Source organism: Anabrus simplex, chromosome 5 (assembly GCF_040414725.1).
Source record: "Anabrus simplex isolate iqAnaSimp1 chromosome 5, ASM4041472v1, whole genome shotgun sequence".
Lineage (NCBI taxonomy): Eukaryota > Metazoa > Arthropoda > Insecta > Orthoptera > Tettigoniidae > Anabrus > Anabrus simplex.
In genome coordinates, this window is record NC_090269.1 from 435,365,338 (window position 1) to 435,388,588 (window position 23,251).

The window sequence follows — 23,251 nt, forward strand, 5'->3', positions numbered from 1 at the left end:
ACGGCAGTCTGAATCTTCTGAAGCCCAGACAGAATGACAATTAACGTTGTTAATGGAACCTGGTATGTAATAGATGATTGCCTTTTGGGCATCAAACCGGATTTAACAGGTTGAACAGCTTCAGTCAAGGCAGATAACATATACTGACAAAGTTTCATGTTTTCAACAGGTTTACAGCTTGGCTTTTGGGACATTTTGCCTGTTGGGCTTCTTAATTTTGACCATTGTCAAAGCTCTGAACACTAGGTAAGGAAAATAATCAAGAACTGCAAAAAGGACCATTTTCTGTTTTCTAGTTTTAAATGGATAAAATATAATAAAAATGTATTTTTCCCAAAGAGTGGGGGGCAACTTCCCCTGCACATCCCCTCTTCTTGCCACCACCTAATTGCCAATGATGAGAACCCTTGGAAAGAGACAGGATTGTTACAAAAAGTGATTAGAACAACGTACAACATCAAACAGACAAAAGACATCGTAAAAAAATCTAACTATTCCCGATGACGATTCAAAATCAGGCCCTCTCAAGTTAGAGATGGACGGCTCAGCAGTCACGAGCACCAAAATGTGGACTTCAGTACTAAAGAAAGCAGTACTAAAAATTAAAATAATTTTCAGTGGTGTTTGATATTAAGGGTAGTTTTGTTATTGAATGAACCTCAGTTATCAAATTACCCTTCAATTTTATAAAATAGAAGACAAATATCGAATAGTATTTTAAAGAATTGTGAAAACTCACAACACAAGATATTCAAGAACATTTATCTATGTCAATACAACTTGTTGTTTAAAGGGTACATTCTGAAGACACTATTTTACTTGCAAAAACAGGTAATCACAGGTACACTGCACTTTAGTAACAATACGATCTCATTAAAATCCTGCCAACACCAAAGTTCTGAGACTACCCCATACTCGCCAACACAGTAACAAGTTTGACCTATCGATTGACATAAAGCTAAGTTTATAGGGGTGAATTTAGGAAGCTCAAATATTATGTAAACTAACCAATATCTTTATTTTACTACGAGATGTATCAAATGTTTGATTTTAAAGGACATTTGATATATAGTGCTATTACCTTACTTCAAGATATGAATATTTTGTGCCAGAAATTATTAACTAGTGTTAAATGCAACGTGTCAACTAAAGGTATCTCCAACTTACTCGTATGTGAAATTTGTTATTAGGACCAAGTAATCCATGAATGACATGACATACTGCCATAATAATTGGCACATGACTGTTCTTATGTGGAAGTACAAAACTTCTTTTGAAGAATCGGATAAAGTTCTCAGCAGTGTAACATTCAAAGCTTAATATATATTTTTATTTTTTTTTACTCTGAATGGTCATGAGGTTGACCACCTAGGCTTGTACATGATGTTCCTACTAGTCGTCTGTAAATGTAATACTTGGATCATTGTAATTCTGTTACAAAGTGGATACCAAAGTGTGTTTATTTTTGTAGATTTATATGGTAATTTGCCTTGCCATTTTTTCTAAATATTATTTTATTTCTCTTGGGTTATTTAAGGTCCGGTCTCATCTAATTCTGTTCTTTGCCTGACACCATAATTTTTTTTGGTAGATATTGCCTTGTTGCCTTACGATTAGATAATGCATGCCTTACCATCGTATTGCTGTTGGTAGTGGTGATTACTGAATTTTGTGACCTGCAACCTTGGTTATGATGTATGCATGTGTTGGTGTATTTAATGTATCAAAACTTGGTCACCGGGCGAGTTGGTTGGGCGGTTAGGAGCAGGCGGCGGTGAGGTTGCATCCGGGAGATAGTGGGTTCCAATCCCTCTGTCGGCAGCCCTGAAGAAGGTTTTCCGTGGTTTCCCATTTTCACACCAGGCAAATGCTGGGGCTGTACCCTAATTAGGGCCATGGCCTTTTCCTTCCAACTCCTAGGCCTTTCTTATCCCATCGTCGCCATAAGATCTCTCTGTGTCAGTGTGACGTTAACCCACCAGCAAAAAAAACTTGGTCATGGTTATTATTTTGCTTAATTTTGTTGGATTTTATGTATTTAATTTTATGCTTTCTGGTTAAAATTAATTCAGCTCCTCATATTTTAAATTTTATTGCATGAATTCCTATTTTCAGCTTGTTTATCCTTAATTTATCTATTTGCATTATACTTTTTTTTTTCCTCGGTTCTCCCCTTGTGCGTGTTTTATATTTTTATTGGCTTGCAGATACCCACATGTATTCACTCAAGTTTCTTTCTCGTAAAAACAAAGTATGTGACAGGGTTTGGTGTAAATAAATTCTTATCTAAGGCAATGTAATTGAATTGGGTAAAATATAGCGACACCAAAACAAAAAAAACAAACCCCACGGCACTTAATACCCTTGAAAGGACCTTGGCTTGCCCAGCGACCACTGCGCAGCCCGAAGGCCTAGAGATTACGAGGGGTCATGTGGTCAGCACGATCAATCCTCCCGGCCGTTATTCTGGGCTTCCGAGAGTGGGGCCGCCATATCACGGTCAGACGGCTCATCAGTTCTAATCACGAAGGCTGAGTGGACATCGAACCACCCCTCAGGTAGAGAGAAAAATCCCTGACCTGGCCGGAAATCAAACCTGCGGCCTCCGGGCGAGAAGCGGGCACGCTACCCCTTAACCACGAGGCTGGCAAAATATAGGGACACCCTTACCCGGAAATTGTATACATGAGCCGTATCATATATTGTGCACATGACACAAATATAGCTCCTGTAAATATGAAGACTACTCATAATTCTACAAATTTTAATACCAAGCTCGGGAGATACTGAAATTTCAAATATGTATTAATAGCCATATCTGTGGTTTACAACCCATTTCAGTTTCTCTTACCATAACTAATATCTAAATTATGTCTGCGGTAAGCAATTTTAAGAAGTCGGATATCCATGATGATCATCCCTTAATTTAAAATCTTTCTAGATGCTATTTATTTTAAATTCTAGAAATTTTATTTTTATATCTTCTATTTATCCACCCACCGTTCTTATTATTACATTCAATTTTGAACATCAAACTATGGCATATGTTGCTATTTCTGGTAATTGTTCTCTTTCTTGTACTGTGTAAGATCCACTCCTCTGTTGCAGTCATTTGAGCTTAGTACCTGCCCAGATATTACATCGCTTACAGCCCTGTCTTGTGCTTTGTGGCATCCCTCAGAAGTGGGTGTGATGCTCGCATTGGGATAACTGCTGAACTTTCTTGTTGTTGTGTTCACAATTGACACTGATGCTTGCTGTGTTGTGCTGTCACTTGTTTTGCTGTCATTGTGTTCAATTGTTCGTAAGCTACACTATGAGTGGTACCATATGCTGTCCAAGGACAAGCCCTCTGACTTAGTGTCCAACGACTACAAATGAACATAATCTTCAACAATTCGCTTTGTTGTCATGGTCCCAAATGGTTGAACTAAGATGCCTTGGGTTGGCCAAAATCAAAACATGATGTTCAAATTTATCTAACAGAATAAAGAATGGCACCAATTTTTTGTTACAGCCATGCACGATGATCAATTCATAATAAAAGTTTTGAGATTAACCAAAGTAAAAAGAGTAATTGCTTACTGTTTGCGACTTGCCTCACGTTGAAATAATAACATTAAGTTATTTATTAGACCACCTAATCAATACAAAATCGTCTTGGATGATTTACATAAATTTGTTAGCTAATAGTGGGACATGTTTCGCCTTCTCTGAAGGCATCATCAGCCATAGTCTTAACCTTAAATTAAAAATAAGCGTCTAAATAACATGTAGTGATGAAATGAATTTTAAAATCTTGAAGAGATTTGAAGTAAAATAACATTAAAAATAACAATGATGGTTTGAAAATACAATGTGATGAGATACAATAGTGGAAGTATTAACAAAATTAACCTTAGAAGGCTGCTAAAATAAGTACAATGGAATAAAACAACAGATTGTTATACAACAAGTAGTAAGATTGCATAAAAGTAAAGTTGATAGTAATGGCGGTTATAATTAGACGATGGCGAAAAATCTTATGTAATCAAAGTAAAGAGGAGAGAGTAAAAGTCAAAGTTAGTCGAGAGATCCGAAGTTCATTATGATCTTGAAGATAAAGGATGAAAGTCAGATGCATATGGTGAAGTTGTAGAACACGTTGAGGATATGAAGTTGGTGAATAGAAGTTGAAGAACAGTTTCAAATAGGATCACTATGGACCATCTCAAAATTTGAAGTGATGTTCAAATGTTGTAAATTGTGAGTTTGTAGATATTCTAGTTGAAAAAGCATATACAAGTGGAATCTGTAAATGGAAGCAAGAAACGTAGAGTTAATTGTGTGAAAAGATATTTGAAAAATCTTGAAGTAGAATCGTATGCACTTACCACTTGACGGTGACAAAGATAGCTTGTAATATCATCCCTATTCAAAATCTAATGCCACTCAAAAGAAAGTAAACAACATATGGTTGAAAAATGAAATTAAACTATTATACAAGAAGAAATCTTTACTAAATTTACAATTATATAGGACTCATTTGACCATCTCTCAGAAATTACCCCCACTTGAATGGAGCTCATTTTTAAGGTACACTGACCTCAAACTATCTTACGTATTAGACAAGAAACAGAAAACCCTAAACCATAAATTACTTAGTCTTCAAGAAAACAAATGTAAAACTCCTGACCAAAATACAAACAACAAAGTGTCCCCTTCCCATTTGACTAACATTCCCACTACAATCAACCTATCTAATGCAACCTTCTCTAACCAAGAATTAAATCTATTAGATAAAGGCATCAAACATAATTGGCCTAATCACAAAAAGGCAGAAGACATCATCACTACCATCGCTGAAACCGAAACTAATATCGATAAACAAATCCCAATTGATAAACAGAATGACGTACGATATGAAGTAAAAAAGAAACTCCCAACTTTGATTAATGAGATAACATCTAATAATAACCACAATGTCTCGAAACAAATTCTAAACCTGAAATCCAAAATCCATAGCAACAACGTAGTAATTACAAAAGCAGATAAGGGCAACACCATAGTAATAATGAACAAACAAGATTACATCAATAAAACTGAAACCTTTTTTTCAGACAATACCTATACCTTAATTAACAAAGATCCTACAAACAAAATACAGCGTAACTTAAAGAACCTTCTGAAAAATTCTAACTTCATTTTAAATGATCAAGATTATCAGAAATTAACTGTAATGAACCCAAAATTACCTACAGTCAGATCACTGCCCAAAATTCATAAAAAAGATGTCCCCATTCGACCTATAATTAATAGTATCAATAGTCCTACCTATAAAACCTCTCAATTCCTACACAAATTCCTAAAAAAACACTTCAAATTTCACAACTCCAACCCCATAAAGAACTCGATCGAACTCTGTAATTCCCTAAATAAGTTCAGTCTACAACCAAACCACGTTTTATGTTCTTTTGACATCACCAACATGTATACTAATATCCCTATCAACAATACTATTAACATCATAAAAAACAATCTGTTGAAACATAGCACATTGAGTAAAATCGAAATTGATGAATGGTTAAAATTACTTAATTTCGTTTTAGACAACAACTATTTTACCTTCAATAAGAAAATTTACAAACAAGAAGGTCTAGCGATGGGAGACCCGTTATCTGGAATACTAGCCGACATATACTTAGATAATCTCGAACATAGTAAGATTATTAATAACATCAACGGACTCTGTCTTTGGCATCGCTATGTTGATGATACCATAGCTATCATTGATAAACAAATCAACAACAGCAATAACATACTATCATTCCTCAACAACTTAGATAATAATATTAAATTCACTAAAGAAGATGAGTTCAATAACTCTCTGAACTTCTTAGATATCAAAATCACACGAGCATTGAACAAATTCGACTTCCAAATATACAGAAAACCCACCTTTTCTCCAACAACCATAAAAAATGATTCTTTACATCCCAACTCACATAAAAAAGCCACTTATCACAGTTTAATATATAGAGCATTAAAGATCCCTATGTCCTCTACTAATTTAAAGAAAGAATTACTATTCATCAAGGAAATAGCTAAATTCAATGGATTTAACACGAATATGATTGATAAAATCATCAATAAAACCAAACTAAAACTAGCTACCAATTTAACTCCATTAAAACCCGTCAAACCAAAATACGCTAAATTCACGTTCACTAACCATAGCATTTACCCGATAACCAATTCATTAATGAAGCACGAAATAAAAATAGCCTACACAACAAAAAACACTAATCGCAATTTATTCTTCAATCACAACTCTATCAACATCACAGACAATAGTTACTCTGGATCAGGAATATACAGATTGAAATGCTCTACATGTAATTTTTCTTATGTTGGCCAAACTGGCCGCAGCTTCTCTACCAGATACGCCGAGCATTACAATGCCCAAAAACACAACAAATTCTCCGCAATGGCCAACCATATGAAGGACACCGGGCATAAATTCACCACAATAGAACAAGACCTCCATATCCTAAAAAGAGTTGATAAAAGCAAACTCATGACAGAATATGAAAACTTATTTATTTTCCTCGACCAACATTTTAATAAAGATAAAAATCTAAATGACACTATTGATAAAAAAAGCCCCTTGTATGAACAGATTCTTATTTTATTACGAGAATCAACTTCCCTCACCAACAAATTCTTAAAAATCTTCAACCTCACATCAATTAGAGTTCCCACCTCCCCTACAGCTAATATACCCCCCTCCCTTCCCCCCACCGCTAGTACCTCTAATTCAAATACAACCAATAAACCCATAGCCACACCCACCGGAACATCGCTCCCTCCAATAGCCTTACACCGTTACAACACGCGCAGTAATACACTCTCTTCCTTCCCTCCCACCAATAGCAGCCCCCCTCTAATAGTTACGTCAACGCAAACAGATCCCCCTCCAACACAAAACTTCAGTTATAACACACGTAGCAAGAAGTCTACTGTTGCAAATACTTCTTACTCATAATATTACAAGCTATCTTTGTCACCGTCAAGTGGTAAGTGCATACGATTCTACTTCAAGATTTTTCAAATATCTTTTCACACAATTAACTCTACGTTTCTTGCTTCCATTTACAGATTCCACTTGTATATGCTTTTTCAACTAGAATATCTACAAACTCACAATTTACAACATTTGAACATCACTTCAAATTTTGAGATGGTCCATAGTGATCCTATTTGAAACTGTTCTTCAACTTCTATTCACCAACTTCATATCCTCAACGTGTTCTACAACTTCACCATATGCATCTGACTTTCATCCTTTATCTTCAAGATCATAATGAACTTCGGATCTCTCGACTAACTTTGACTTTTACTCTCTCCTCTTTACTTTGATTACATAAGATTTTTCGCCATCGTCTAATTATAACCGCCATTACTATCAACTTTACTTTTATGCAATCTTACTACTTGTTGTATAACAATCTGTTGTTTTATTCCATTGTACTTATTTTAGCAGCCTTCTAAGGTTAATTTTGTTAATACTTCCACTATTGTATCTCATCACATTGTATTTTCAAACCATCATTGTTATTTTTAATGTTATTTTACTTCAAATCTCTTCAAGATTTTAAAATTCATTTCATCACTACATGTTATTTAGACGCTTATTTTTAATTTAAGGTTAAGACTATGGCTGATGATGCCTTCAGAGAAGGCGAAACATGTCCCACTATTAGCTAACAAATTTATGTAAATCATCCAAGACGATTTTGTATTGATTAGGTGGTCTAATAAATAACTTAATGTTATTATTTCAATCTACATCATCAATACGGACCAAAAATGATATTTATTACATGTAATTGCCTCACGTTGTTGTAAATAACACATGGAGTGAAATTAAAGTTGACAGTTCACATTGAATTTGAACACGGCACTCAAATTTTGCATTAAAAGTAGGAAGCTATCAACTTACATCAAGACTATAAACGCAATCTCAGAACAACAAGGCAATCTTTATGTCAGCAGAGGACTGAACAATGCCCAAATTCTAGTGGAGTCAAACCACCACATCTTTTTTTTTTTTTTTTGCCTAACGTCGCACCGACACAGATATGTCTTATGACGACGATGGGATAGGAAAGGTCTAGGAAGTGGAAGGAAGCGGCCATGGCCTTAATTAAGGAGCAGCGCTGGCATTTGCCTGGTGTGAAAATGGGAAACCACGGAAAACCATCTTCAGGGCTGCCGACAGTGGGGCTCGAACCCACTATCTCCCGACTACTGGATACTGGCCGCATCCATACCATCATCTAACAAAGCTAATATAAGTTAATATTCATGGCAGAACACCTCTGACTACTTCATCGTGACACTCCATTCTTAAACACATCCCTAATTCAGAGAAAATTTTGCATTCCATCAGCGAAAAGGACGGTAAAGAAGCCACACTCGTGCACGTCACAAGTGTTGCAAGTTGAATGCTGATACTTTTGTGCAATTAATGTGAAATACAACAAGGGTGCTCGTAACCAGATCGACCATTCCTTAACACTGGAATAGACTATTCTGGATCAATGCTAATAAAAAATGTAGTGAGTTCAAACAAGACAAAACTGCTTAGCTACCAAGGCTGTCTACATAGATATGACACCTGATCTAACCATAACTACATTTCTCACTGCTCTTTGTCGACTTCATTCTCATGGAAGTCGAGCCCTTAACATTTACACTGATAACGGCAAGAACTTCTTCAGAGCAGCTAAAGAAATCAAAGCAATTCTGCAAGACAATCCTCAGGAAAACAATACTTCACTGCAACTGCAGGCATGGGACTGACATGGAATTTCATCGCTCCTGCAGAATCTCACTTTGGTGTAATCTGGGAAACAGCTGTCAAGAGTCTGATATATCACCTCAGAAGTGTGATGGGTACTTATTGCTTCACCTATAATGAACTGACCACTCATGCAAAAGATACATCCTCTCAACATAGTTAACCCTTCCGACAATTCTTATCTATCTACCATATTTTCTTGCATAATTAATGCCCTTGCATAATTTACACATCCCAATATTTTTGCTGAACAGTAATAAAAAATGTATCATATTGCAAATTTGTGTTTGAAGATATTTATGCAGTCAAAAGTATTAGTAGCAATAATGCCAGTTCCCAAATATTATGCATTACAGGTCTTTGGAGCCATCTCATCTGCTATGTCATACCTTAATGCAAGATCTTGAAACAACTTGAACGAAATATAAAAATTAGGCAAGTAAACAGTCAACCTTATAATAAAGTATATTTTCCATAGTACTATCAATGGTGCACAGCGAAATGAATGGTTAAACATTGATATTTGAAGAGCCACATTCTAACCATTTTCATTATATGATGATGGCTTATCAAATTATGTACATTACCTCAAATGAACAATCCTCTGTTGGCTCTGGCTCTGCTAACTCTGATTTGACTTCTTTTTTCAGAGTTATAATTTCTGTTACATGTTCAATAGTTTCCTGTGGAAAAGAAGGTATATTAGGTAAGCACGTTACACACTTCTACAAATACAGTCACCAAATGATAATTCATTACCTGCCAGTTTTACAGTTAATTTTAAAATTTTGCTAATGTTTACGGAAGGTTTCTACCACGAGACATTTTGTAAAACCAAAGGCTGAATTGAGATTAGTGTTACTATCCTTGCTCACACCTAATATCATAGAAAGGACAAGAATGCTATCCAAATATAAACTGAGAAAAGTTTTCTAGGCATACAAGAAGATATATTTCATCCTACCAGAGATGGAATTACAGCTATCTTGTACAGAATTTTGGAACTAAGCAGTCATAGACCTAAACAATAAATCATACAAACTGCTTTATATGTCAAATCACATTTTAAAATTTTAGAGGTTGCTCAAACCATGTAAAAGTGTTAGAACTGTTCTAAATCTGTTGACATATAGTGGAAGATAGAAATCCTACATACACAGCAAAGATTTTTAGAGTTTCTTTACAGACAGATTAAAATACCTTAAAATATCTGAAGAACATTCTCTACTCTGGTTTCGCCGAGCTCAAAAGTGCTACATACTGCCTTGAGACAGTTCCATTTCAATCAACATACTGTAATTCAATGCTTCCAAATATAAAAATGAAGAAAACAAACATGAAAGAAGCAGGCTGATCAGTCGTATTCCAGGGAAGGCTGTGATGTGGGCCACACTCAAAGCAAGTAAAAATGAAATGTTTTACGACTACAAGGATGTTACGGAGTCTTCAGTGAAGAACTGTTGGGATGAGAACACCATCAGTGCTGAGCCAGCAATGTTGGCAAGTACATCTGCTGTTTCAGAGCCTCTTTCATGATATTAGGATGTGATGAAAGGAAGATGCAATGAACATTTAGAGAGCTTTCATTACTTAAAAGGTACAGGTCTTTTGACATTCAATGTATTATTTAGAATAACTCTGCACATTTATGTAGAGAAAAGTTGCTTCCGATATTGGCACATATTTCTCTAACATAATTTTGATATTTTTACAAGAGGTGGTAGAATGATGTGCAGGAATTCCGTATAACTACAAACATGTGCAGGGATAATTCAGCTTCTTCAAATACCTCTAGACTGAAACCAAGTCATACTTGCCAACTTGAAATTAGCATGACATCTCTCTACCTTCTGAGCTAGCAGATGAAGGGGCACTGAACTGATAGCCACACACTCAGAAGACCGTAATGGACTGAGTTTACAGTAGCAACAGACAGAGCAAGGCAAAATTATAAAAATATATCAATTCTCCAAAATCTTTGATTGCATCTCTGCCTTCAATACAGTGTTTGCTTTAGACATGATATACTGTGACAGTATTTTACTTTGTGCTCACCCAACATTAGTAACGTTGTATAGAAGTTTAAATGATGAAAATCTTACCTGGAATGTCTTTCGGAGGAAAAATAGGTTCAGTTTGATAGCCAGGAAGCTACCGCCCATAACCTAATTAAATCTAGTACCCACCATCGTCCATCAGTTCAGCAGCTAGTAGCATTGCAATTCACTGTCATGAAAGGAAATGTCAATCCCACAAAGATACCTTTAGCAAACCATTGCAGAATAAAGATAACCACATAACCTTCTGAGAGCCATGTAAATAACAAACTCCAGTAAGAAGAAAACAATGACAGTCAATCATAGCACACTTAGCACATGAAAGGCACTGAAGCCTCGATCTTGAGACACTGCCTATCATAACTTTGTCACTAGGTGGACCTAACAAAGGCTCCTTCACAATCAAACACAAAATATTCATTCAGCTTTTTACTACTATCAAACATAATATGCACTGTTGTGAAAATGAAAACCTACAACCTGTTTTCCAGTCAGTAACCAGCTCAGGGATGGAATGAAGGAAGCCCCTATCTTGTGGCAAGAACAGGAATTGTGTCCACTGCAGAAGCTTGTCGCACTCCTCTGGGGCAATGATTAATAATTAACAGATGAAATGACAATGGAAAGTGTTGCAGGAATGAAAGACGATAGAAAAAAGAGGAGTACCCAGAGATAAACCTGTCCCTCCTCTGCTTCGTCCAGCATAAATCTCAGGAGTGCCTGGTATTTGAACCACAGAACTCAGCAGTGAGGGGTCAATGCACTACCACATGAGCGACAGAGGCATAAAATGCACTGCTGGTTCCAAAATAAAATGCTAAGAGGCCAACTGGCCAATTTGTGGCCCTAATCTGGAGGCTTACGCCACCAGGACCTTTTTGCTTACCTATGAACAATGTCACTAGCCAGACCCAAATATGTACATCAATACTGCTGTTTGTAGTTCCTAGTGTTGGCAGCCTTGTGTAGCACGCTTTCACGTATTTCCAGATAAAGAAACATAACAGAGACATACCGCACCTAAACACTCATCTGCAAGTGGTGATGGCTGGTGTTAATATTTAGTAAGCACATAGTAAATTTGGCCCCTGCCATATTTATTCAGCTACTAAGGGTTAAATTCTAATCCCTGTAAAGTTATCTGGAATGAGACTTACAAGTGAAGCATTTCCTGTTCCTTCAAGCCAGGCTGGTTCCTCTTTGATCTTTGTTTCCAGGTCCATTTCACACTGCAAGTGAAGTAGTTAAAATGTACCAGGATTGTTGATTACTTCCAATGACCTTATACTGAAAAACAGGCCAGGAAAATATATTATCAATCTGGAATGAGACTTACAAGTGAAGCATTTCCTGTTCCTTCAAGCCAGGCTGGTTCCTCTTTGATCTTTGTTTCCAGGTCCATTTCACACTGCAAGTGAAGTAGTTAAAAGGTACCAGGATTGTTGATTACTTCCAATGACCTTATACTGAAAAACAGGCCAGGAAAATATATTATCATTTTGCTGTAATTATTATCTAGGTTAGGACCTATTTGTCAACAGACTAGGCAACTTGCCTGTAATATACACGATTGTCAATACCATGATCATAGCAAAAAAGCTCAAATTTACCATGAATGTTGATATTGTGATCATAGCTACAGAGCCACAAGTTCTCTATGAACGATACTACAATCATAGCCTATGACCTCCAGTTTTAAATGACTTTCAATACAGTGATCCATTTCATATGATATCTAATTTAACATGACTGATGATATAGCGATCCTAGCCACCAACCCCCAGTTTTACATGACAGATGATAATGCAATCATACAGTTTTACATAGAAATGAAATCACAGCAAGATGAGTTTTCAATTAAAACTTAAAGGTAACTAAGTGAAATTGAATGAACAATTCCCAATGTCTTGAGATTTGTTCTATCAAACTTTTCCTTCTTAGGATCAAATTCTCACAAACTGTTCTCTCATAAGCTGATTTACTATGGACTGATTGCAGAAACGGTGTTTAGACAATGTCTATGGTTAAACAGTGTCTAAGTATGGCTGCCAGATTGCAGAGACATTACTTATCACTTAGACACTGGCCAAAGTCGATGTTCAAGACGCCATGTTTAAGCACTGCTGAGAGCACTGTTTAACCTCAAAGTAGGAGAGAATCGCAGTCATTGGTTGTTTACTATGGAGCATGTAAATTATATCACTATGTTGAGACGGTTCAGGTGAGAAATATTAGACGGCCTCCTGTACATCGCCTATGAGATCAGAGCAATTCCTTTGAAATGTACGGGAAAGCACAATTTAAAACATGATTTTGCTTTTCAAAGGAAACTGTAAGGGAATTGCTGGGCAACGTGGGAGAATTAATCAAGCACGAAACAAGAGGTAGCCAATTACCTGTCACCCTGCAGCTCCTTCTGACTTTAAGATTCCTGGCAAACAATGTCTTTAATGCTATGAACGGTGATACAGCAAATGTCAACGCAGCAACTGTGTGCCGGATGGCGGATTGTGTTGTAACTGCCATCAACAGTTTCAGAAGAAGATTTATCAACTTCCCTAGCGAGGATGAGCTACCTGCTATCAGGATTGATTTTGCTGTCCTTTCCAGGTAAATAGGTATAATCTTCTTTCCGTGGATTGAATGTAATGATCACCTTTGTAACGTGTGAGCTCATAAATGTGGAAAATAATTGTTATTAATTCTAGGGATAACTTTCCTGGAATAATAGGTGCCAACGACTATACTCATGTCAGAATAAAGTGTCCCGATCATGATAGAGCTGTCACATACATAAAATGAAAGAGATTCCATTCTATTAACTGCCAAGTAAGTACACATAACACTAACACAAAACAGCACTTATTTTTTCTGTAATGGCTGTTAATTGTACTCATCCTAATGACAATACTCTTATTGAAGCTACACTTCATTATATGGCATGCACAATAGTGGACATAAATACAGTCTAACAAGTTCATATTAACGCTTCTTTACAGCACGTAGCAACAAAAACAACAACTACTACTACTACTACTACTACTACTACTACTACTACTACTACTACTACTACTACTACTACTACTGCTGCTACTACCACTACACTTGAAACCTACTTGGAGTGGTTTTTATTTCACTGCAGGTCATATGTGACACTAAGATGAGAATTAGGTGTATTGTTGCTCGCTGGCCTGGCTCAACTCAAGATAGCAGTATATCCAAGACCACCTGAAAAGAGGAGATGTTAGGGGATATCTTGTTGGAGATTCTGGCTATGCTTGTAAGAAATACTTTCTCCGATTCTGAACCCAAGGAATGCAGCTGATACTCGTTATAATCGAGCTTATGTCCTAGGCAGAAATGTAGTGGAAAGAACTTTTGGGTTCGTGGAAAAGAAGATTTCCCTGTCTTACACAGGGTTTGCGAACGAATGTTCGAAAAACCCTGAAAATCATCATGGCGACTGCTGTGTTACATAACCTCGCTGTGTAGTGTGGTGAACTTGACCTGGAGGCAGACTTACCAGATGATGAGGTGCCTGTTGATCCAGTAGGAGATGATTTGACATGAAACATACAACGCCAGCTCATAACTGATAATTATTTCACCCGCTAGAAATCATGCTAAGATAAGATCACATCAAGTGAAAACAAAATATATAATTTATTCATTAATTATTATTGAACATGATTATCAATTAATTGAATTATACCACTCTGGCAAGTCATAAATGTTTTTTTAAATTTCTTGTTCTATTAAATGAATGTCTAACAGTGCCTTCCTTTCTTGTAAATCTAACACATGCAACTGTCTCTTGTGGATTTCTTGCATCATTTTCACCGCTTCGTCCTCCTCATCTTCCTCAAGTCGCCTTTCCCTGGACTTGGCACTGGAAGTACACAAAAACATAGAACATGTTTAGCGGTTATACTGTACTTTTTTCCAAGAAAAACTGAGGTTACATGCAGCAGAGAGCAGAATACAATTCAAATTTCTGACCGCAACTTACCTTGGAATCTGAGGTGAAGATCTCTCCCCCAGAAATTCGATCAAGTACTCCTGTTCCACCGCGTTAACTTCGGCGTCAGGACGGTAACGTCTCTCCACCTCCCACTCGCTGAGCAGCAACAGCTGAGCATTAACACTTTCCGCAGGGATCCATTTTCATATGGAGCAAATAAAGCTTTCGTCAAGCAATTTATTTACAATGCATTTCCTACATCAAGAGTAATGCTTATTTAAGAGTATCCATTATACGTACGTAAGAGAGCTCTCACTCATCATCATATGGGTATTAGAGAGGTTTGCCTGAATCACCTAACACCAGCAGCACATTCTCCTCTAAAGGACTTAGCAGGCTTGGTGGAGACCCACCTCCTGTTGTTTCGGATGTCTTTCTTTTATCATCCAAGCTGTTGTTAGCCTGAAGCTTCAGCCTCGGCCACAGTCCTTTAAAAATAACCCTATACATTTTAGTGCATGCCTATTGAGTCAGTTTTATTCATGATTTTGATTCAACATGATTAGTTTTCCAATATAGAACAGATTAATTCCCACTGGAATAAATAAAACCTGCAAAATTAACTTGGAATTTACCCAATAGAGTCTTGCTGTCCCCTGGGGGGGTTGTGAGGAAGACTGCTGTTGAAAGCCTCTGAAATCTTCTGCCAGGCTACCTTCTTCTTCTGTATTGTATCGCTGTTGTATGCCTTACATTCCACAACATCATGCAACTTAACAATTTCAGTAAATACTATTTTTTCTTGAAAAGTCTTCTGAACATCTTGCTATTTTCACAACACACAACAGCTGATTACAGATGGCACCTGCATTGGCTAGTTTTCACTGGTCCCAGCTGACAAAGAGTAGCTTCGAAGACACTCCAATTTCCGTTTTGGAGCTGATACGGAAACATAAACAATATCTTGTTAATGTCTTACTAAACACCGGCTGAACAACATTTAAGCAATGGAACATCAAACATGACTTAGGCATTGTTTAGTTAGACATTGTCTAAGGCTTAAAATTAGTCACTGTTTCTGCAATCAACCCATTCTCTATATCTGAGACATGTTCTATCCACCTGATCTTCAACATCTTCCAATAACACCACATTTCAAATGCTTCAACTTTGTTTTTCTCAGCACCAGTTATTATCCATGTTTCACTCCCTTACATTGCCACACTCTACACTAAATATCTTCAATCTGCTGAATCTAAGCAATGTAATGGAGAAAAGATTGGAGTTCAGGCAGGATTTAGTAATGATATTTATAGATATTTATGACAGTGTACCATGGCAACTAGTCTTGGATGCATTAATAAAAAATGAAGGCAGGCAGAGCAGAACAAAATAATCAAAGCCGTATATGAGTAAGTAGTGTAAAAACTACAACAGGATAAACAAACTGGTTCAATGTAGAAAGAGAACTTCAACACGGATCTGTATTATCCCTGCTACTCTTCATTAGAGCCATGGTCGAAAGCCACAAGAGTATACAACAAAAAATGGGAAGCAAAAGAGACAAAGGCCTTACTCTTTACGGATAACATTGTAAAATGGAGAGAAGAAGAAATGGAAGTACAGGAACAAGTTACTCTATTGAATCAGGTGGTAGAGGTATATGGAATAAAATAAGTGCAGAGAAGTGTATGATAGTAGTGGTGCTGAGAGGTATAGAGGAGGAAGATAAAATATTGAAGTAAATGGACAACCATTAGAAGTTGTGGAACGATTCAAGTATTTCTGGAGTATACTCGCAGAAGATGAAAAAATAATATATAATAATAGTTACTTGTGTTACAGCTAACGATCTACTTTTCATGGATTTTGGAGACACCAAGGTGCTGGAATTTAGTCCTGCAGAATTTCTTATATGCCAGTAAATCTACCTACATGAGTTGATGTATAGTTGCGAGCGCCTCAACCGTCTGATCCACTCAGCCCGGTGATGATGGGAAAATAAACACAGAGATTGGAAATAGAACTGAACAAATTTTACCAATGTGTGAGATTTATAGTGTTGAACTGGAACATCCTAAAGAAATGCAAGAAAATTCTGTAACCAATGTGTTACACTCCAATTTTGATATATGCGACTGTACATGGACAGCAACGAAACATGATGAAAGCAGATTCCAAGCATACAAGGTGAAATTCCTTAGAGGAATAACTGGGAAGACATGAAGGGATAAATGCAGAAACATAGAAATTAGGGAGAAAATTGGAATTCCTAAACTGTAGGACAAGGTAAAGACCAGCAACCTGAAATGGTATTGACACATGATGAGAATAGAAGAGGATAGAGTTCCAAAGAGAGCAGAAAGAAAATAATGGGAGAAAGACAACGGGGAATGCCCAGAAAGAGGTGGATGGATACCGTGAAAGAGAGTACAGAGAAGAGAGGGGTAAAAGTAGAAAAAATATTGGAGGAAGGAAGGGGGTGGTGGAGAAAGAGAAAACTGAGGAAGTCCTTGATTCACAAACTCAACCCACAAGACTGGAAACAGAATATGAACAAGAAGAATCTGTTCAACGGAAGACAAAAATTTATACAACATTGCTATCACCTTATTCATTGCTCTCTTTATTTGTCTGTGCATGTCATGTCTAGTGACAGAACCAAGGGGTGCTTACCACAGCGCCCCTTGAAGGGAGTTCCATGTCAGACAATTGCTTTAAATGTTTAGCAGTTTTTATTGTTCCCCTCGTGGTACAAAACTTGTCTGTGTTGAATACCTTGAGTGGTGCCGCACCTAATTCATTTCCTTCAATAGCAGTGTTTGTTGGTCAATGATTACTGCGTCCGGCTCCATGGCTAAATGGTTAGCGTGCTGGCCTTTGGTCAGAGGTGTCCCGGGTTCGATTCCCGGCAGGGTCGGGAATTTTAACCATCATTGGTTAATTTCGCTGGCACGGGGGCTGGGTGTATGTGTCGTCTTCATCATCATTTCATCCTCATCACGACGCGCAGGTCGCCTACGGGCGTCGAGTCGAAAGACCTGCACTTGGCGAGCCGAACTTGTCCTCGGACACTCCCGGCACTAAAAGCCATACGCCATTTCATTTCAATGATTACTGTAAAAGTATACAAACTATAATTTCTCACTCATGTAATATGGGCTTTGTTCCTGTGGCCAATTGTGTTTATCTTACTTATTGCCAGGGAACATAATTCTGTGCAAAAATCTATCTATTCAGGAAACTATGATCCAATATATTGTATACGTTTCAAATTCAGCGACAGTTCCTAAGTGTGCCAAGTTTACTTGTTCTGGCCATCAATGGTTATTCTGTTAATATACTATTGGTTTTACTTCCCCAGCATTTGCTTAATGAGAAAATGGGAAACCATGGATAACGACCTTCACGGCTGCCAGTGGTGGCATTCGAATCATACAAACTCTCAGCAACCCCCAACCATGCAGCCAACTGACTCGGTCCTCAAGAAGTTCTTTAACACACCGATGAAGGCAGAACTATAGCAAGAGGCACGCAAGGCTTAGTAACACGAGCCACAACTAGGTGGTACACTCGAGTTGACTGTCGCACTAGTAGCGCTGAGAGGGAGCACTGAGAGGAACGACAATGCTGCCAACTGTTGGTTTCATATGGCTATAACTGTTTTTCTTGCATGTCCATAACATCATCCTCTTCCTGACGTAAACCAATCACCGTTATAAGCAAGGGAGTATGGCGTCTAAAGCAGTATTTTTGGTTATAAAAGTAAATGTACTTCTAGGGCGGTGGGTTGGTCCCTGGCAAGCATATTAAACACATCTCTCTTCCACTATCATTTTCAGGTGAGAATAGAAGCATTTAAAGTAACATTTTATTTAATAATCCTGGCATACCCCTTCCCCGATAAATATCAGGAAATAACTTACGAAAGAGAGGCAGGCTACTGTTAAGATAAAACATAAGGAATAGGCCTAAATACTGGCTATAGCTATTGTGGGGTAATGATATGATATAGAAGGATCTCCATACCAACACTGATATGCCAAGAATTCAACACATTGAGATAATCTTACAGATATCCTAAATGGAACAACTCGCATAACTCCGAGCTGTACTACCACCTTTTGCAGCCTACAGTGTAAAAAAAAAAAAACATCAACATTCACAGCGTAACTCGTAGATCGCACACAGAGGTAAATAACCATCAACACAATAATTACAAGTACACAATGAATCTTTTCATTTCTTTCTAAAATGACCATCCTTAATTCTTCAGGTGCGTACCACTTCAGGAAAATTATCCATACCATTAAATTCAGATATCCGATTCAGTTAAACTGAAATGCATACACTGTTACAATACAAGAGGGAAATACTTGCCGGAAATTGTAACGCAGAAACTAGGATTTTTCAATAAGAAAGCTAGTAGATCATTATCATCATCATTGAAGAGTTTCAGTTTCCCGGGTACTGTTAATGAGCTTCTTCCACTTCTTCCTGTCCATATACAACTATAGGTAGCCTATAAATTATTAATGCTTAAGTAAAAATGGCATTTAAAAAAAGGAAAAAATAGAAGTAGCTCGAAACATGTAGAAATCTGAAACTGAGAAATATTTGTGTTTTACTTCTTATATTAATTCTCAATTGAGATCTATAAGTTCGTCAAAAGTAAATGATTTAGACTTTAACATTACCGACAATAGGTTAGAGTTTGTGGAGACAGCGTAAAAGGATAGAAATCACAATTCCTCAATCAAGAAAATATTAGAGAAGTAACACAAATAACGGAATGAGCTGTACGGTACTACTGGCTAATCCGCATCTTATAAAACAATATACCTGTCACTTCGAAACCAAACCAAATATTGCGATGTAGTTTAATAGTAGTATAAGTTATAACCTCATATCACTTAAAACAAACGCTTGAAGAAGAAATTTGATTTCTGTCAGCCAGTAGAACAGGCTGGGTCTAGAAACTGACAACTCCAGAGTAAGCGGACACTTCTTGTTCTCGATCGTTATTGGACTCTGCATAAATCGCCTCCGTCCAGCCACAGAACCCCTTTTATTATTTTTTTAAAATTTTTTATTCACGATCAATACCTTACATATACATACAGAAGTAGTAAAAGATACAGTGTGAATCCCACATAAGGTAAACTTGTGTGGGGGGCTTCAAAAATACAATAGTTAGATTATGTCATCATGGCTACTTCACAGCATCTGTTTAAATTAAAGGCATTACGGAATAAACTATTCAGATAGGGAAAGGACATAACAATTAAAGTCGGGTCTAGATGACTGTCTAGATAGTAAAACATTTACGTAGGATCACAATGTCAGTGTGATTCATCACTGCATTTAACTACCAAACAGACAAGACCGAAACACATACAAAGGAGGATGTCAGACATATTAATTAAATTACCGGTATTCTGTGTGTTTAGTTTCCTGAAGGAAATAGGCTAGTGACTCTGCAAGTTGAACTGTAGGGCAATATAATAGGCTAAAGACAATCAATCAATCAATCAATCAATCAATCAATGATCTGCATTTAAGTCAGTCGCCCAGGTGGCAGATTCCCTATCTGTTGTTTCCCTAGCCAGTTCTTAAATGATTGCAAAGATATTAGATATTTATTGAACATATCCTTTGGTAAGTTATTCCAATCCCTAACTTCCCTTCCTATAAACGAATATTTGCCCCAATTGGTCCTCTTGAATTCCATCTTTATCATCGTATTGTGATCTTTCCTACTTTTAAAGACACCACTCAAACTTATTCGTCTACTAATGTCATTCCACGCTATCTCTCCGTTGACAGCTCAGAACATACCACTTATCACATAGGGTAACCTGCCCAGTAATGGACACAAGCTGGCAAGAAAGGCCTACAAAATCAATATTATCACTACTTTTGGTTTGAAGTGTGCATTAGTATGTTGCCATTCATGTTACAAGTGAAATGTTGGTATTAGATAAAGTAAGTTGTTGCACCTGCAACAGGAAGGAGAATAAATATGGCTGACAGCTTATGAGAGCATGTGATTCATGTCTTCCAGGTTAAGGTGAGTAGTTACTCCAACGAGCGAGAATAACATAGAGAGGCGGAAGCGCTGCCTGGGTGAACCTAATAGAACGAACGCCCGCCATGTTTCCTGTTGTCACACAAGCAAGGGGGCATGGCCTTTAAATGACGAAAAGTGTAGAAAATGCGCATTTTAGAATCGCTGGGGGAGAATTAAAGTCCGTTGCCGAAAGCTTGAAGCATGAAAGCGACTACCGCCACTTCATCATATTGCGGCACGAGGCCAACATCACGATCAGTTGATTGTAGGGTAGTTCGAAATCATCGCACAGTGACATACGAATAGGCCTCGAAATCGGAACAAGAGCGTTACCCTGCTTGGCTGTCGTGGTTAAGCGTAAATTAGAATAAAAACGATGGACATAAATATTTATGACAGGAAACCTTAAAATTATAGGGACCTATAATGGGTTACAACCTCATTCTGTTAATATTTTTAAAATTATTGCATCCTCATGAGTACTGTGTTCCTTTCTTAATCTGTTTACCCTCCCGGGTTGGTTTTTCCCACGGACTCAGCGACGGATCCCACCTCTACCACCTCAAGGACAGTGTTCTGGAGCGTGAGACATTGGGTCGGAGGATACAACTGTGAGGGAGGGCTGCACCTGCTATGCTGAACAGGGGCCTTGTGGGGAGGGGAGAAGGAAGCTCCCGTGGCCTTAAGTTAGGTACCATCCCGGCATTTGCCTGGAGGAGAAGTGGGAAACCACGGAAAATCACTTCGAGGATGACTGAGGTGGGAGTCGAACCCACTTCTACTCAGTTGACCTCCCCAGGCTGATAGAATCCCGTTACAGCCCTCGTGCCCCTTTTCAAATTTGGTGGCGGAGCTGGGAATCGAACCCGGGCTTCCAGGGATGGCAGCTGCTCACGCTAACCAGTGCACCACAGAGGCGGCCCATGAATACTTTACCACAATAATCGTTTAGTGTAATTATTTACTATTACTAGCTTGAAAGTTGTCCAATATGAAGTGTGGCGTAGTTTTAAAAACCAAGGCAACAGACATCTACAATAAAGGCTGTATACATTTCAAAAATAGCAGTAAAATGCTGTATTTATCATACTTGGTGTACGATTGAACGAAATAAGTGATTTTTTGTGGTTACGTTTTCTTGGTGGTGGGCGTTCCATTTCCTTTATATGTAAATGTGAATGAAAATTAAATAGGGCTGGAAATGTACAGAGCATAAGCAACTGAATTGAGTGGGATACCATTTATCTCTTTTCGCCCTCACAACGCATTGTTCAGTTAATTCCTTGTTCTTTAAACGAAATCTGAAACAAAATTCGACAAATGATTACCGTGGCTATCCGTACTTTCGCTAAGTAAACAGTAAAATGGATTTAATTACAAACAGAAATTACAAAAAGGAATCTCGGCTATAATATTCAGTAATACTTACTTAAAGTACGATATATCCTCGGTTTTATTACTCCGATTAGTACAACCATACGCTGAGCTTACGGCTGGCATTCTTAAAAGCGAGAATCTATCTTTTCACTTCTTAAAACTTAGGGAATTAAATTGGTATGCACGATCTCCCTGTCACCTCAACATATGCTCTCGCGCCAATTCGCTTTGTTTTAACAACCGTTAACATGGCTGCCCCTTATCAACTTGCTTCAAGCAGGGAGCGCTGATGACAGGTATACAGCCCCTCTATGTTATTCTAGCTCGTTGAGTTACTCAAACTCAATCGCATCCATTTAGATTTTTGTTTGATTTTGTTTTGGAACATGGCATCCACATGAAAATAGTATAAATGTTCATGTTTTCATTTAATAATTTCAAAGTGTTGACTTTGAAGCACGTTCATGGGGGTGTCCGTTATTGGTAGGTTAATTTAGCGAAAATTCCAGTAATGGACACAGGGGTGTCCATCTCTGGAAGATCAATCCCAGTAGTGGACACCCTTCTTAAACTCTTTTATTTCCTAATTACTGTTCGTTTTCGACAGTTTTACTTCAGAACAGAAATGGACAAGCGTCATCCTCGAAGGGTTTTCTTCAACTACACAGAGGATAACCTGAAAAGTGCCATTGAAGCAGTGAGAAATGGCATGTCAAAAAAGGAGGCCAGTCGGGCATTCGAAATTCCAAGGTATGTGTTCGAAAATAAATATGCAAATATTGATACCTAACAACTGAACAGTTAAGTTACATACTACAGTAGTTATTTTTGTTCACTCCAGGTCCACTTTAATAAGAAAATTATCAGGAGAAAGCCAAGAGAAGAGGAAAATGAGTCCAGATCCAGTTCTTGGTGTAGAGCTGGAGTCGAGGATAAAGAAATGG

The 23,251-nt window shown here is 37.6% G+C and overlaps 1 protein-coding gene across 1 annotated transcript in view; it reads right to left on the reverse strand.

The window, feature by feature from the left end:
- Positions 1–23,251, reverse strand: part of LOC136875073 (zinc finger protein 665) — a 169,373-nt gene that overhangs the window by 62,613 nt on the left and 83,509 nt on the right. Inside the window, exons 7-11 of the mRNA XM_068227884.1 lie at positions 14,909–15,043; positions 14,677–14,788; positions 12,236–12,307; positions 12,057–12,128; positions 9,430–9,525 (exon numbers count right to left, since the gene is read on the reverse strand). Of these exons, the coding sequence (XP_068083985.1) occupies positions 9,430–9,525; positions 12,057–12,128; positions 12,236–12,307; positions 14,677–14,788; positions 14,909–15,043 (487 nt within the window). The remainder of the gene's footprint in view (positions 1–9,429; positions 9,526–12,056; positions 12,129–12,235; positions 12,308–14,676; positions 14,789–14,908; positions 15,044–23,251) is intronic.